The sequence below is a fragment of the Saccopteryx leptura genome, chromosome 5 (assembly GCF_036850995.1).
Source record: "Saccopteryx leptura isolate mSacLep1 chromosome 5, mSacLep1_pri_phased_curated, whole genome shotgun sequence".
Lineage (NCBI taxonomy): Eukaryota > Metazoa > Chordata > Mammalia > Chiroptera > Emballonuridae > Saccopteryx > Saccopteryx leptura.
Genome location: NC_089507.1, coordinates 80,985,389 through 81,001,112, shown reverse-complemented (window position 1 = coordinate 81,001,112; position 15,724 = coordinate 80,985,389). Strand labels below are relative to the sequence as shown.

The following is a 15,724-nucleotide window of genomic DNA, read 5'->3' as shown; positions in this document are numbered from 1 at the left end:
AGTCTGTTTTGGCCTTATTTTCTTTATAGCACTGTCATGGGCGATTTTGTCTTTTATCCTTTGATTATTAAAATTTATCTTTTACTGGACTGCAGGCTCAGGGGGCAGAGACTTTATCTGTTTTCTTACCTTGTTTCTCACAAGAGAAAAGTAGTGACTAGCACAGAGTAGCAGCTCAAGAATATTTGTTGAGGAGTGTTGGATGGATGGATGAATGGCTTCCTGAAGTATCCACTTTTGTTCCAGTTAGAACAGAGCACTGGTTCATTTCCAATATGTTGGAGGCTCAGCAAAGGCAAAAACAACAGATGGAGGAAGAAGAGAACATCCACTTTCCAGAGAAAAGGGGGCCGATGTGTTCCTCCTGGCAAAGATGCCCAGTCACCCGAGTCACATCATGGGGCCCTTTTCCTTTGCAGCTTTTCCTGACCGTCAGCTGTGCTGGCTCTCGTTCCTCCAAGCCCAGCAGCTCCCCTCAGCGTGCCCGCTCTGCCTCCACCTGCTGCTGTTCTCTCTCCCTGTCAGGAAAGCGTATCTTTGCCTTGAACACCTTGAAATTCAAGGAGTCATTTTGAGTCTTAGGACAAGAGTTTCAGTATAATTCTCCATCTCTTTTTGGCTGGAAAAACATTTTAGGCATATCAGGAAAGTACTAAAATAGTTTGGAGCTTGGGCTTGAAGGAGTCATTTCCTGAACATCCCAGCTCAGGCACCCAAATGATCCTGGAAGAATTACGTCAAGTTTTTAAATCTCAGTCTCTCTATCTATAAAATGGTGATAATGTCACTATCTACTGCACGAGATTGTTGTGGGATACTGTAGAACAACATTATTCAATAATAATACAGTGCAAGCCACATATATCATTTCAATGTTGTAGTGACAAATATTTTAAAAAGTAAAATGAAACAAGTGAAATTAATTTTTATATATTTGCCCTGGTCGAGCGGTTCAGTGGATAGAGTGTCCTCCTGGTGCACTGAGGTTGTGGATTCCATCCCCAGTCAGAGCACAAAAGAAGCAATCAATGAGTACACAGCTAAATGGAACAACTAAGTGGAACAAGTTGATGCTTCTCTCTCTCTGTCCCTATCTCTCCCCCTGTCTCTCTCTCTCCCCTGTCTCTCCCCCCTCTCACCTCCTCCCTTCTCCCTCTTTTCCTCCCTCCCTTCCACCCATTTATTTCTCCTCTTTCCCTCCATTTCCCTTCTCTCCCTCCCTCATTCCTCCCTTTCATTCTCAAATCAATGGAAATATTTTTTTAAGTGAGAGGAGGGGAGGCAGAGGGACAGATTCCTGCATGCACCCTGACTGGGATCCACCCTGCAAGCCCCACAAGAGGCGATGCTCTGCTCATCTTAGGCGTTGCTCTATTTTTCAGCAGCTAAGCTGTTTTTAGCACCTGAGGTAGAGGCCACGGAGCCATCCTCAGTGCCCAGGGCCAACTTGCTGTAACCAATTGAGCTATAGCTGTGGGAGGGGGAGAGAGAGAGAGAGAGAGAGAGAGAGAAGGCGGAGGGCGAGGGGTGGAGAAATAGATGGTCACTTCTCTTGTGTGCCTGGAAAGAGAATCAAACCTGGGACATATATACACTGGGCTGATGCTGTACCACTGTGCCAACTGGCCAGGGCAAAACATTTTTTAATTTTTAAAATAATATATTTTATTGAACCCAATATATCTAAAGAATTGTCATTTCAACATGTAACTAGGCCCTGGGTGCTTTGCTCAGTGGATAGAGTGTTGGCCTAGTGTATGGATGTCCCAGATTTCATTCCCAGTCAGGATGCACAGGAGAAGTGATCATCTGCTTCTCTCCCTCCCCCCTTCCCCCCTCTCTTCCTTTCCCCCTCCTCTCTCCCCCTCCCCCTCTTCCTCTCCCACAGCCGGTAACTCAAATCAAGTAGTGCTGCAGATGCTGAGGATAGCTTGTTGGTCTGAGTGTTGGCCTCAGGCACTAAAAATAACTTGGTTGATTTGAGCATTGGCCCCAGTTGGGGTTTGCCAGGTGGATCCCGGTCAGGGTGCATGCAGAAATCTGCCTCACATCTCTCTTCCTCTCAGTTAAAAAAGAAAAGTTATTAACCCTTTGAGTAGTGAGTTTTTTTCATGCTTGCTGACCCCTGGGAGTTTTTATGTTTGGGTTTTTTGTTTTTTTTCATAAAATGAAATTAGTTCCAGTTACAGTTTTATTACCTTAAAATTGTGTTTGTTTGATAATCAATTTATGGAAACAAGAACATACATTTTCCTTTTTTTTAACGTTGCCTTACATATTTTTAAAATAAATCAATCATACTCTGGATGCTCAGAAGGCACGAGAACATACGTACATGAATGTTCGTACTACTCAAAGGGTTAATAATAAAATAACTTGAGATATTTTACATTCTTTTTATTCATATTAAGTCTCCAAAATCCAGTGTATATTTTAAACTTACCAGCACATCCCAGTTTGAACTAGTCACATTTCAGAGGCTTAGTAGCTAGTGGCTACTGTGTTAGGCAGTGCACTTTTAGCTAATTCATAAAAAACAAAGTACCTACTTCATACTTACATTCAACAATGTTGGAAAAATTATTGTTATTCATGTTAGAACATCAAAAGTTGGGTGGACAGACATTTGTACTACATGTTTGCATACACTGCCATGTGGGAAGATGTGTCAGATCTGTTTTTCTGTTTCAAAGGAATAAAGAGTTGCCTTTAAGTGTTCTCAGCTGTTCCCTGCAGGTTGGCCTCCGGGTTTCCGAATGAGGTCAGTTTGGTGGTTTATGGTCCTCTTTTCTTAGGGAGGTGGGAAGGGGAAAACTCGGTGTGCCTTAAGTGCTGCGTGCCTCTCTCTGTTTTTTGGCTCTTCTCTGTTTAATTATTTGGAGCTGGAACAACTTGATTTTAAAACAAAACATATGGGCTGAGAGTAATGGGGGGCGTGTGCTAGTGATGTAGCGCCGAAGGTATGTGCATGTTGAGGCCCGGGCCCCACACCATTTGCTTAGGTATTGTGTGCTTTCCTGGACTTTAAATCTAGCGTTCTTTCTCCAGTGCTTTAACCATTGTTTAGACTCAGAGTCAGAGTTGAAGCAGGAAGTATGGGAGCAAGATTATAAAGGATTTATCTGTGAGTCTTCTTTAAGTCCTGGGTTTTTTTTTCTTTTTGTGGAAAACTGGGTTCCAGTCCACATTTATATGGTTTGTGAAAGAACCAAGGTTTTCAAAATGGCAAGGAAAGGAGAACTTCATACAAAGAGGAGAAAGTTGACCTGCATGAAATTTCTGTTTTCTGAACTCAGCAGGGGACATTTCTGTTTTCATCTAGTTCTTAGGTGAAAGCAAGGTTTTCATTTCTTTCTACTTCAATTTTCATTTGCTTTCTGGAGAAGGGATGTATGATGTCCTGTGTTTATTACATATGATTCTACCCTGAATGCCTCAACTTTCTGTTCTGTGTGGGAAATGGGAATTTATCATGACGGGTAAGGACATGTACTTCAATGTTACTCTTGGTACAAATCTCTGATTTTCCGCTTAGAAGCTGGGTGCCTCTGTGAGTCTCATTTTTCTCTTTCTTAAACTTGTGCCTGTATTTCAAAATAAACTTGTTGTGATGCTTAAGCACCGTGGCTGGTGAGTTATAAAGGGAAATAAATGTTAGCAATTAGAGCCTTCAGAAGTGATATGTCCACCCCGTGCAGCAGCAAGGACAGTTGACAACAGTGTCCTCTGCCACAGCATCCCCCATCTTGTGTGACACTGTGATTAAATACTGTATCAGGGGAGATGGGAACATTTGTCCATGGAGAGCGTTAGCATTAGAGAGTCAGGCCTTTCACTGGGTTGAGTTTTGGAATGCCGGTGGCTGAGGCCAGGCAGGTCCACACTGAATTTGGGCAGATGGTAGAGGCACTGCAGAGCTGGAAAGCGGTGGGCCATTCCCGTTTAATAGAGTCTCCTGACTGCGGACAAGCAAAGCACACAGGCCGGGGAAAAGTGCTTCTCGTGGCAGCAGGCAGATGAACAGAAAATGCCCCCTCACAGTGGTGAGCAGGATGTCCCCAATCTGCCCTGAGTCAAAGCACCTGTCTTACATAGACTATGCACACGTGGCCCTGCCACATGCTCATGCACTGACCATGCAAAGTGCAAGTGAGCAAGACTAACACAGCTGTTCTCCCTGCAGTTTGATGTAATAGGTATGAAGTCAAGGGCTCAATGATTTTTAGGTCTGATGGGATCCTGTGTATACACCTGTCACCTGTCACAGTGTGAACTTATAAGTGTGTGTGTGTTGGGGGGAAGAGAAATATGCTGAACTGCTTTATTTTTGTACTAGAGCATCTCAAGTACCTTTGGGGGACTGGTACCTTTTATGATTTGGGTCAGAAATGTAAAGTGAAATAGAGCTCTAACCAGGGCAGTAGAAGGGCTGACCTTAGTTTTTCTGTTGGGATGTTGAAAATGAGAAGTCTTTTTAAACACTTTTCAAACATCTAAGAGCAAAAGTAGGAAGAAAAGAGTCTTCGGTTTTTGCCAAACCAAGGACTTGCCGAAGCTCTTCTGCGTAAGGCTCAGAACGGACTGCACACTCACTGCCGTGTCCAAACCAAGGACTTGCTGAAGCTCTTCTGCGTAGGGCTCAGAACGGGCTGCACACTCATTGCCGTGTCCAAACCAAGGACTCGCTGAAGCTCTTCTGCGTAGGGCTCAGAACGGGCTGCACACTCACTGCCGTGTCCAAACCAAGGACTCGCTGAAGCTCTTCTGCGTAGGGCTCAGAACGGACTGCACACTCATTGCCGTGTTGCCGCGTCGGATCAGTGTTGGGATGTTTGGGAAGTTCTGCTTTTAACACGCCACCTCATTTTCAGGGCAGTCAGTTGTTTGTGTTTTTCCAGTTCCTGTTCCTTCTCCTCGTGCTGTTTCCCAGGCCAGTCGGATTTGTTAGCTGATCCCTCCACAGTGTCACTCCCGCGGCGAATGACCTCGCCAGGTGGACAGTTCTCAGATTTCCCTGAAACTGGGAAGAATGACCACCCTCACTGTTATTTGCTTTGTGCACCCCTCTCAGTGGACAGCTTCCCTGACATTGAACCAGAATATTAGTAAAATAAACAGACTGCATCTGCTTATCAGCCTGCCCGTTCTTTTTCCCTCAGGGTTTGGAAAGGAAATTCTGAGTTGCTATTGATAATGAAGATGAGGAGTGAGTCTTCCCTCGTGGCCAGTTATACCCAGTGCTGACCACTGAGCCCTTAATGGGTGGACAGCGCTGGACCATGTGTCATCAACCCTGTGACACCCTGATTAACAGCCATGCTGTTATTTTTGGTACCATGATGGAAAAAAAACCCCAAAACAACTATGTGATACCGTGAATTTTAAGATGGATCCCAATTTCAGAGATATGAAAATATTGGGAGGGGAGAACGCGTATCTTAGAACAGATGGAATACAGTAAGGATTAATTTAAATGGAAAGTTCTCCTGGTTACCAGTTGCTTCCCTCCCACCACCGCCCACCCCATACTCACCGTCGCTGGTGGACAGCACGGGAGACCCCGTGTGTGGGGCCCTCTGCCTCAGGGCTGAGCGTGTCTTTGTGTTCTCCTCTAACTCAGTCTCTTGTCATTTGTACTCCGTGTTACCCAGGAAGTTATGGCACTGAATTCATCAGGCCAGGTCATGGAAGTCCTCTCAACTACGATATAAGGAATTAAAAAGTTTCTGAGAAACAGAAGCATCTGTGAATTTTCTTTGGATTACAGTGGACTTGATAAGATTCATGTTACCTTTTGAAGGAGTGACGCTGAGCTTGTTGAGGGCCAGCGGGGTTTCTGCGTGCCGTCTCTGACCTGGCCCGTTTATAATGGCTTGATGGTGAAAAGAGAATCGTCAGCTCTTCTAAATGCAGGTCTCTGGTTCTCCATGTTTCTAGTGAGCGCTGGCCTGGATTTGAGGGGCAAGTGCGGTTCCTCTCTACCCTTAAAGGCAGCAGGAAACATACTGATGACTTTGATTTGTGCAAGAGTCTACCTACTTATTATTCATATCCTCAATGACTTCTAAGCACCTACATGTCCCCAACCCATTTTTAAATTTTAAAAAATGTTATTTTTTCAGCTTTCCTGCTGTAGAATTGATAAACTTGTAAGATAGGTAAAGAGTACAACACGATGCTTTGATACACGTATACATGGTGAAAGGTTCCCCTCATCAAGTTAACGCGTCCGTTACCTCATGGTCTCCTTTTTTTGAGGGGGTGAGGTAAGAACATTTAAGTTCTACTCTTTCAGCAAATTTCGATCGTACAATATGTTGTTATCAACTATAGTCGCCATGTCGTACATTAGCTTCTCCGTTCATATTCGCCTTGAACCCACCAGCGCGGATCCCTTGACCAGTCTTTCCGCTCTCCCCTGTCCCTGGCACCGCTTTTCTGCTCTGTTTCTGCGAGTGTGACTTCCTCATTTGTAGATGCCACCTGTAAGTAATATCAGAACTCAATACTAAAGTATTTAGCTTCTCCGGCTGGCTTATTTCATTTAGCATAATGTCCTTCAGGTTCATCCATGTTATCTCAAATGGCCGGATTTCCTTCTCTATGAAGACTGAATAATATTCTATTGTGTATATACACACCACATTTTTTTTAACCCAATTCTTTTCAATGCTGTAATAACTTGAATCAAGGGAATTCTGGTGTGGTTTTTTTGTTCGTTTGTTTTTCTTGTTTTTGTTAAAGATGGTTACTCAGATTTTAGAGAAAACTATTTCTCAGCCAGTTAAACTGTCAAAAGAATGGATTGAAAACTTTCTAATTTATATTAGTAAAAACACAGTGTTTACCCTTATATTTACGCTGCTTTCTCTTTTTCTTTTCAGTTTTTGGGAATAGCATTTCTTGGAATTGGACTGTGGGCATGGAATGAAAAAGTAAGTTGAATGTCATGAAAGGGCATATACATCTGGGCTGTTAGAGGCTGTACATTATACTACATGTTGTCTCCTTTTCCTCTTTGCAACTGTAGAGTATAAACGTGGTTGGGGGCTGGGTGGAAAAAGGTGAAGCAATTAAGTGAAAAACAAACAAACTCATAAACACAGGCAGCAGGATGGTAGTTACCAGAGGGGAAGAGGGTGGGGGGAGGTAGAAGAAGATAAAGGGGCATAAATGGTGACAGAAGCAGACACGACTTGGGGTGGTGAACACACAATACAGTGTACAGGTGTTGTATTATAGAATTGTACACCTGAAACCTGTATACATTTATTAACCAATGTCACCTCAATACCTTCAATTTTTTAAAGAATAACATGGTTCTTTAAGGAAAGTGTTTTTGCAAGATAAACACATATTTCAAAGGCTCTATAGGAATAGAGCCTAAACTTTATTTACTAAATCAAAACGATACAGAAGTAACAATACACATGTACGGCAAAGACTGACTGTGTATTGGACTTTTATCAGTTAGCCAGAGATATGAATGTTCATGGAACATTTCCTCCTTCTGGCACAAGAATTTCAGTAATGCTCATAAATATCACTAAATCACCTGCAGCCTTCTTTCTCTTTTATTTATTTTTTGATCTTTTGAAAGATCACTCAAGCCATAAAGATGATTTTTTTTTTTTTTAAGTGTGAGCATTATATGATAAACTGTTAGCATGTCCTGTCAAGGAAGCAGGAAACTGGATATAATTTGTACTTGAATATTAGATAGACTTATCACTAATGCTAAAGAATATGAACACTTATCATTAATGAGAATGTGAATACGTGACTACTGACCGAAAGCCTTTAGGAATATTCAAAATTTATGATCAAATACAGGAGAGTAAAGGGAGCAACCTGGAATAGGGAGGAGCCTCAGAGAAGACACAGTGTTCGGGGCGGTGTGTCCTGTGAGTGACACAATCATGACACCACCGCCCTACTTCATTCCACTGTACTTCCCATCCGCACTTTTTAATTTTTCCTGTGGAGCTTTCCCTACTGAGGGCAGACCTGGAATTCAAAAATGAATACAAACTCTTTTCTTCTCCCTTCTTTTTAAGTGAAATCGTTGGCAGCATTTTACCTGTCCTGGTCTTTGGCTACACAGTAAAGCTCTATCATCTCACACCTTGTAAACATGAGGGAGTGGGTGGATTGGTTAAAAGTTGTAAACTAAGAAGTTAGCTCCAATTTTCCCAGAACATCATTCTGTTATCTCTTTGGTATTTCACCCTTTGAGCTTGACCAGGGCCTAAAGCCAAGAGTTCCTTTGAAGTGTTATATGTGTTAAGAAGGGAGAGAGAAACTAAGGAAGTCCAGTAGACAAAAGCTCCTCAGATGCTGTTCTAGGAAGTTCCACAGCTAAAACAATGTTCAGATAGATTGCATCAAATAAAACTCAAAGTAAATCCCAAGTTTTGGAAGAAATGGCCCTCTACTTACCAAATACTTCTACAGAATGTAAAATGTTTTACTGGAAAATGAACCACTTTCTAGGGCGGTGATTATATATGAAGGGAGGCAAATTAAGTTCCCCAAACAGAGAATTTTATCTCTAGAAACTTTTATGTTGAATACTGGTTTTCAACTAGTCTTGGATTATGACTAGCCAGTCCCTTTAGAAGTCTAGAGATTTATACTGGTGGAATCTCAGAACTGTAGAAGCCCCCTGGTTGGTTCAGTGCTGGATCACACAGCTTTTTATAACTCTCCTTTAAAAAAGAAAAGAGTTCATTTCTTTCGGCTTTGAGAAGATGCTGGAAGACATGAAATGAAGTAATTGTCTATTCTAGCAGTAAACAGACAATTGGTTGTTTTGAAGGTTTTTTTTCCTCTCTTTGTGAAATATAATTATCTTTTTGTTTTATCAGTTGCACTAAATGTCTCTTCTCTGATAAAATCAAAAAATTCTAAAAGTAGCAAATGACAGAGCAAGGGGACGATGCAGTCTTCAGGGAGGGATGAAATATCAGTCCCTTCTTTGTCAGGGCCACTATCAGCAAGTGGAAAGTTTCTCTGGAGAGCTGAAGTTACTTGGCTAAGGTCACCCAGCCACTGTGTAGCAGACCTCTGTGTGCTGGGACCAGATGGAGGTGGCAGAGGGGAGCGGACATGCAGCAAGTCCAATGTGGTCTGCATTGGCCGCACGTGGACCCTGGATTTGGGGGTGTGGCAGTGAGTGACGCAGAGACCCTGTTGGAAACACTGACAATAAGCAGTTACCTAACGAGTGTATGTGTTCAGGTGCTGGGAAGTGCTGAGAAAAGTGAGGTGTAGGGTAAGGGCTAGAGAGTGGTGATGGAAGAGGTCCCTTTTCGATAGGGCAGTTGGGAATGGCCTCCTGAGGAGGTGGCTTTGGAGCAGAGAGCTGGATGAAGTAAGAGGGATCTGCAGAGACCTGAGGGAGTGGCATTCTGGGCAGAGGGGACAGCAGGTGTGGTGGCCCTGACTCAGAGACTTGGCAATTCCCAGGAACAGGGGGAAGGCCGAGAGGACTGGAGGTGAGAGAACAATGGCAGGAAGATAGTGGATGTGACAAGAGAGGCAGGCAGAGGCCTGCGCAGGCAGGGTCCTGCAGAAGTTTGGGTGAGAGGAAGTCATCGGGGCATTTTGACAGGGGCTTGGCTTTTGGTTTAAGACTGCTCTGCTTATTGTGTGGGAAAATAGCACAGCTTTGTAGCTGAAAAGACCTGAGTTCAAATACTGGCTTCTCCATTTAACCTGACCAGGCAGTGGTGCAGCGGATAGAGCGTAGGACTGGGATGCAGAGGACCCAGGTTCGAAACCCTGAGGTCGCCAGCTTGAGCGTGGGCTCATCTGGTTTGAGCAAGGCTCACCAGCTTGAGCCCAAGGTCACTGGCTCGAGCAAGGGGTCACTAGGTCTGCTATAGCCACCCCCCGCCTCCCGTCAAGGCACATATGAGAAAGCAATCAATGAACAACTAAGGTGCTGCAAAAAGTATTGATGCTTCTCATCTCTCTCCCTTCCTGTCTGTTTGTCCCTGTCTGTCCTTCTCTCTGAATCTCTCTGTCTCTGCCACACAAAAAAACAAACAAACAAACAAAAACCAACAAATACTGGCTTCTCCATTTACCATCTGTGTGACTTCGGGCAATTGTGTTAACTTCTCTGAGACAGACACCCTGGCCTCGTTTGTGCAATGGGGACACTAATATCACCTCATTGGGTTGTTGTGAGGATTAAAGGAAATGTCCCCAAGACAGTGCCTGCAGTACAGTAAATGCTTCTTGGAACTACGCTCCCTGCCCTGGAAGCAGGACCACGCATGTCCACTCCTACATGGAGACTGGGGGCTTGGGAAGCTGCCTCAGACTTTAGGAGAGTCCAGACTGTGATTCATGGACCAGAGGATTGGTTTAATTTGGGGGGCTCCTAAGGAGGAGCGTCGATCTCCTTGGTAACTGCAGAGGCTGCTCTGTTGAAGCTTTTGAATTAAGTTCTAGGTTGGAGCAGGTCTCGGGCAGGAACACATTGGGGCGAAGCCCAGCCCGCCAAGGGTGGTGGGCAGCATACATCTCTGGGTCCATAACTCCAGCCTGCAAATAAATAAATTAATCCCCCCAACAGAGAGATGCAGTGACATTTTCTTGAAAGAAGGCCTCGAGGGTAAGTCTCTGAACCAGGTCACAGTGGGAAGGATCAGATTTTTTAATACACATTTTTGTGTGAACTACAGAAACTTTGGAGGCAAAAATTCTTACCACTCATACTTACTTCATACCAGGCTGAGTTTTAAACCTAGGGCTAATATTACTGTTGACTATAATACATAATAATTAAATAATTCATTCCTAAATTCCCAATCGATTGTGAAGATGCAGAGGATGACGGTGTCTCCAGAGAAAACTGTTATCCGTGCAGTTTTCTAGAAATAACAGGCTCTGCTGTTTTAGAAGGAACATTAACAATTATGTGGCATGACTTGCAGTTGCACAAGAGGCGCTTGGTGGCCTCCGGCCATGGTCAGTTTATTCGTTCAAATAACGTTTATCGAGCACAGAGCATGTGACAGGGCTTGTGCCGGACTCTGGGGGTGCAATTTCTCAGGGAATGTCCAGTCTAGGAAGGGTGCCCACATAGGATATAAAATGTGTACAGATACACATAAAGCATTGTAATCGGTGCTAATTTGTGGTGTATTTAAGTTGAACAATTCCTGCAGCAAAGTACTCACCACTCTGTCTCTCTGGGTTACTCTTCCTGTTGTTGCAAAGGCCTTCCTTCCACCAATGTGAAATCACATCCTAGGAGTTTTTACTCACTGGTGATGGACCCAGCCTCCTGGAGCTCCCAGAGTAAGTCCTCCATGCTGGCTCTTGAGGTTCTCAGGGTGGAGTCCCGGTTTCTTCCGTGTTTCTTGGCTGAACACCTGCTTCTCTTTGGGTGACGTCCCTTCAGCATCTTGGTCACGCTGCTCTGACCCCCTGTCCTCTGCACCACTAAGAGGGTGCTTTAGGAGCCGTAGAGGGGATGGCTGTGTCATGGCCTTCTGCCCTCCTCTGCTGCCAGTGCAGTTTGACCTCACACTGCTGATCACTGAGCATTCGAGTTGGTCCGAGATCCCACTAGGGTGACACTCTCGGGAGTCCAGTGCAGGACTCCACGTTGGCTGGAGCATTCGAGTTGGTCCGAGATCCCACTAGGGTGACACTCTCGGGAGTCCAGTGCAGGACTCCACGTTGGCTGGAGCATTCGAGTTGGTCCGAGATCCCACTAGGGTGACACTCTCGGGAGTCCAGTGCAGGACTCCACGTTGGCGGGCTGTCGTCCGGCACATGCCCTGCTCTCCTCAGCTGGGCTTCAGCTGCACGGTTTGCTCTGCCCGCTGCCTCGGTTCCTTCTGCTCAGGCCTGCCTTTGGCTCATCGCCCAGCACCCCCGGGAGAACGCCAGGTGCAGTAGGTCTGGGTGGACACCGGGCTGTTCTGTTTTCACAGGCCTCTTAGATTGCTTTGATTGCTGTCAGGTTAGTTATCACTGCCCAAAGCCACCGATAGGCCTAGCAGGCCAAGGACAGAGCCCAGTGACATGTCACTAGAAATTTCCTTTGAGGTTGACGTTCATTCGCTTATATGTATACCCTTGGGTGTCATCAGTCAAGCACTTTCTAATCCATCTACTTGTCATTACATCAGATGGTTTTTCCTCATCTTGTCTATGGATAAGACTGTAGCCTTCACTTCATCTCTGATTAACCAGCCTAGGGACTTAGGCGAACCTGCCTGCCACTTTCTTCTTGAACTCATCTCAGTCCTGGAGCACATCATCTTCTCACCCAGATACCCAGAAGCCCTCATCACTAATGCAAAGAGGAAGGCATGGTTTATCATCCCCATTCTCTCTTGGCTTCCAAGATCTCCTGCACTTTCTCCTGGTTTTGGGGTTTTTTTTTGCCTCCTCACACTCCTTTGCCAATTTCAGCTTACCTCTTTGACTTCTACAGTTTTCAGTGCCCCAGGTTTGGTCCTGGGACCTTTTCTCTATTTTTATTCATGCTCTAAGAGTTCTCATCCAGACTTGGGTCTTTAAGTGCCGTCTAACACTAATAACTTCCAAATTTAAATAGCCTATGGGCTTCTGAAACTTAGCAAGCCAAAACAACCCCCACCTGCTCTTCCCAGTGGCAAAAAAAAAGCCACTCTGTTCTTCCACTTGACACCTTTCTTTCTTTTCTCTTATGCTACATTCAGTCTATCAGCAAATACTGATGGCTCTGCTTTAGAAGTGTAATTGAGAATATGGTTTCTTCTCATCCTCTCTATTGTTCCACCCTGGTCTGAATAGCCACCACATCTTGCCTGAATTGCTCTTGCAACCCTAATTCTGTCCCAGGCCCATCTCTTCACAGTACTCAGAGTGGTCCTTTAAAAATGTAAGGCAGGTTCTGTCACTTCTCCAGTCCAAACCCTCCAATGAACTTACCATCTCACTCAAAGAAGCATTTGGTGCCCCATTACTTCTGGGACCTTATTTTCCACACTGTGCTGTCCCTGCTACGTTCTAGCCTCCACTTATCATCTTGCTATTCTTCCAAAATCTAAAACATAACTTACCACTCCAGGGCCTTTGCACCTGCTCTTCAAGGTATGGTATGCTCTCCCCCAGAGATCCACATTGTCACTTTCCTTTACTTCCTGATCTCTGCTCAAATGCCACCTTTGTCCATAGGCCTTCCTGGCTTATTAAAGTAGCCACTCCACTCCACCCTCGGCCTTCCTTCCCACCTTCCCTGGGTTTCTCCCTTTGTGTATTCATAGGACTTACCACTTACGTGCTAACAAGTTTATTGCCGTCTTTCACCACTAAAAAGTCTGTGAGGGTGGAGGCTTTTGTTTACTTCTGTACTCCAGTATCTGGAACTTAACTGTCACATAATAGGTTTTCAAAAAATATTGCTTATGAAAGAATGAGTGAGGCCCTGACTGGTTAGCTCAGTGCTCAAGCGTTGGCCCAGTGTGTGGAAGTCCTGGGTTAGATTCCTAGTCAGGACACACAGGAGAAGCTTCTCCACCCCATCCTCTCCCTCCTCCTCCTCCTTCTCTTTCTCTTTCTTCCTTCCCCCTTCCCTTACTGCAGCCATGACTTGATTGGTTGGAGCAAGTTGGCCTTGCTGAGGATGGCTCCATGGCCACGCCTCAGGTGCTAGAATAGCTCAGTTGCCATGCAACATCTCCAGATGGGCAGAGCATCGCCTGGTAGGGGGCTTCCCCAGTGGATCCCCATCGGGCGCATGTGGGAGTCTCTCTGCCTCCCCGCCTCTCACTTAATAATAAAAAAAAAGAAAGAAAGAAAAAAAAATCAGTGAACAAATGGATGATGAAAGCTTTCTTTAACCCCGGCCTATTTTGTGGCCTATATGGTCAATTTATAAAGTCAGTAGTTACCTCAGATCTCTAGTAAGCACACTACATTAACGGCATAAAAGGAAGTAAAATTACATGTGGTTTCTGATGCCTGGTTTGATAGTGGTACAGTGGTAGAAACAGCAAATCCATTAATTCTAGATGTCAAGAGAAAATAACCATTTATTTCTGGCACAAAATGAGAATCTCTATGATTGTCTCCATTTGTGGAAAAATTAGGGGTACTTTTCCTTCTCCATTTTGCACAACGTTTATGCTTCTGAGTTTTCTCCTGTGAAGGCGAGAGGCAGAATGATGTATCACAGATAGATGGCGAGTGAGGTGCTGCCTGTAGGGGTGTTGAGGCCAGGGGGGCACGGCTTTTCCGAGTGAGTGGAGTGCCTGTCGCTGGTCTTCAGCGTGAGTTTGAGGTTCTGTCGCTCCTCCTGCCCCCCTGCCCAGGACAGAGGCTGTACCCCAGCTTGGCTTGTCTGGCCTGAAGTTCTGAGGGCAGGAGCCCGTCCCCTTCACCCTCTTATGCGCGGTTCCAGCACCATGCCTCCCTGACCGTGAATGCTCAGAAGATGTTTTTGACTGAGCGAGACCAACTTCATACGTTGTGGAAGACCACACAGGAAAAATAGCTCTTCACACAGGGGTTTCGTTTTCGCTTCTTTGATCTCTGCACCCCTAGGATTAAACTTTTAGAGCAGGGTGACCGGCTGTTTCGGAAGTGGGGAAACCGAGGCTGAGAGAGGCTACACTGGAAGTGTGACCCCCCTCAGTCCCCTCTCCTGTCCCCACCCCCCAGTGCACTCAGTGGGCTCTGTAGGGAGCAGGCGGCTGGCGGGGAGAGCTGCTGTGTCCTGACCGCAGCAGGGAGACGCACTGAGGGGCTGCAGCCCTGCTCCCCGGCTCCCCTGGGGGTGAGGAGAGATGCACTGAGGGCTGCAGCCCTGCTCCCCGGCTCCCCTGGGGGTGAGGCGGGCTCTTCTCCTCCAGGCCTTCCCCCTGACCCGTCTGTAACTGTCTCATTCAGAACCTTCCCGTTGCTTCCCCTGACAGTGGCACAGTGGACTCGCCTTGGAAAAACTCCCTCTTTTCCGGAGAAGGCCCGTTAGGGACAGTGAGATTCAGTGATTCAGGCAGCTCCTTGCAGGGGTGGTCCAGAGTCTGGAGCCTGGGAGGTGGAAGAGCTTCCCCAGGTAACCTGATCAGAAAAAGGTACGCCTCCTCTTTGAAACTACTTTAAGGAAACATTTCTAGGTTGCTGAAAATACTTTTTGAAGACTTTATTTTATTGACTGAAAGGTGTCGGGTTGTCTGCGTCTTTCTTCCTCTGTCATCCAGGTAATCCCCTCAGGTTCCCTGTGGCAGCCAGAACCCCAGAACCCAACGGGCTGCAGCCGGGCCTGGGTCCTAGCGTGTGAGCCGACCTGCCGTCACTGCTACGCTCACCGAGCGTGTGAAACAGCGAAAATTACTAAGTTCTTTTTTTGGTGTGTGCCTCCAGACTTGAACTCAGAGTGCTTTCTCAGGAATGAAAATCAGGTGGGGTGGAAAACTCAGCGACCTTGTTGTTCCCTCTCCGATGCCACGGTCCTACCCTTGTTTGAGGTGCAAGTCCAGCCAAGTTCCTACACAGGGCTGGATAACTGTGGAAACTCCGAGCCTCGCTTTGGGCTCCGATGATGCCCTCCCTGCCTGCTCCGCTGGCCTCAGGCCCTGAAGAGGGGAACAGGGCGAGGCCTTTCTTCCCCCTTCCTCCTGTGGGCCCGCCCCCACTCACCAGGTGCTTCTCCACCCACTTCCCTGTAGAGCAGAAGAGGGGGTGGGGCTTTGCTCTCTGCTCCTGGCAGGTGGTG

The 15,724-nt window shown here is 45.9% G+C and overlaps 1 protein-coding gene across 1 annotated transcript in view; it reads left to right on the top strand.

Annotated features, from left to right (window-relative positions):
- The window catches only part of TSPAN5 (tetraspanin 5), a 190,407-nt gene that overhangs the window by 149,799 nt on the left and 24,884 nt on the right, over positions 1-15,724 (top strand). Inside the window, exon 2 of the mRNA XM_066387298.1 lies at positions 6,885-6,935. Within this exon, the coding sequence (XP_066243395.1) occupies positions 6,885-6,935 (51 nt within the window). The remainder of the gene's footprint in view (positions 1-6,884; positions 6,936-15,724) is intronic.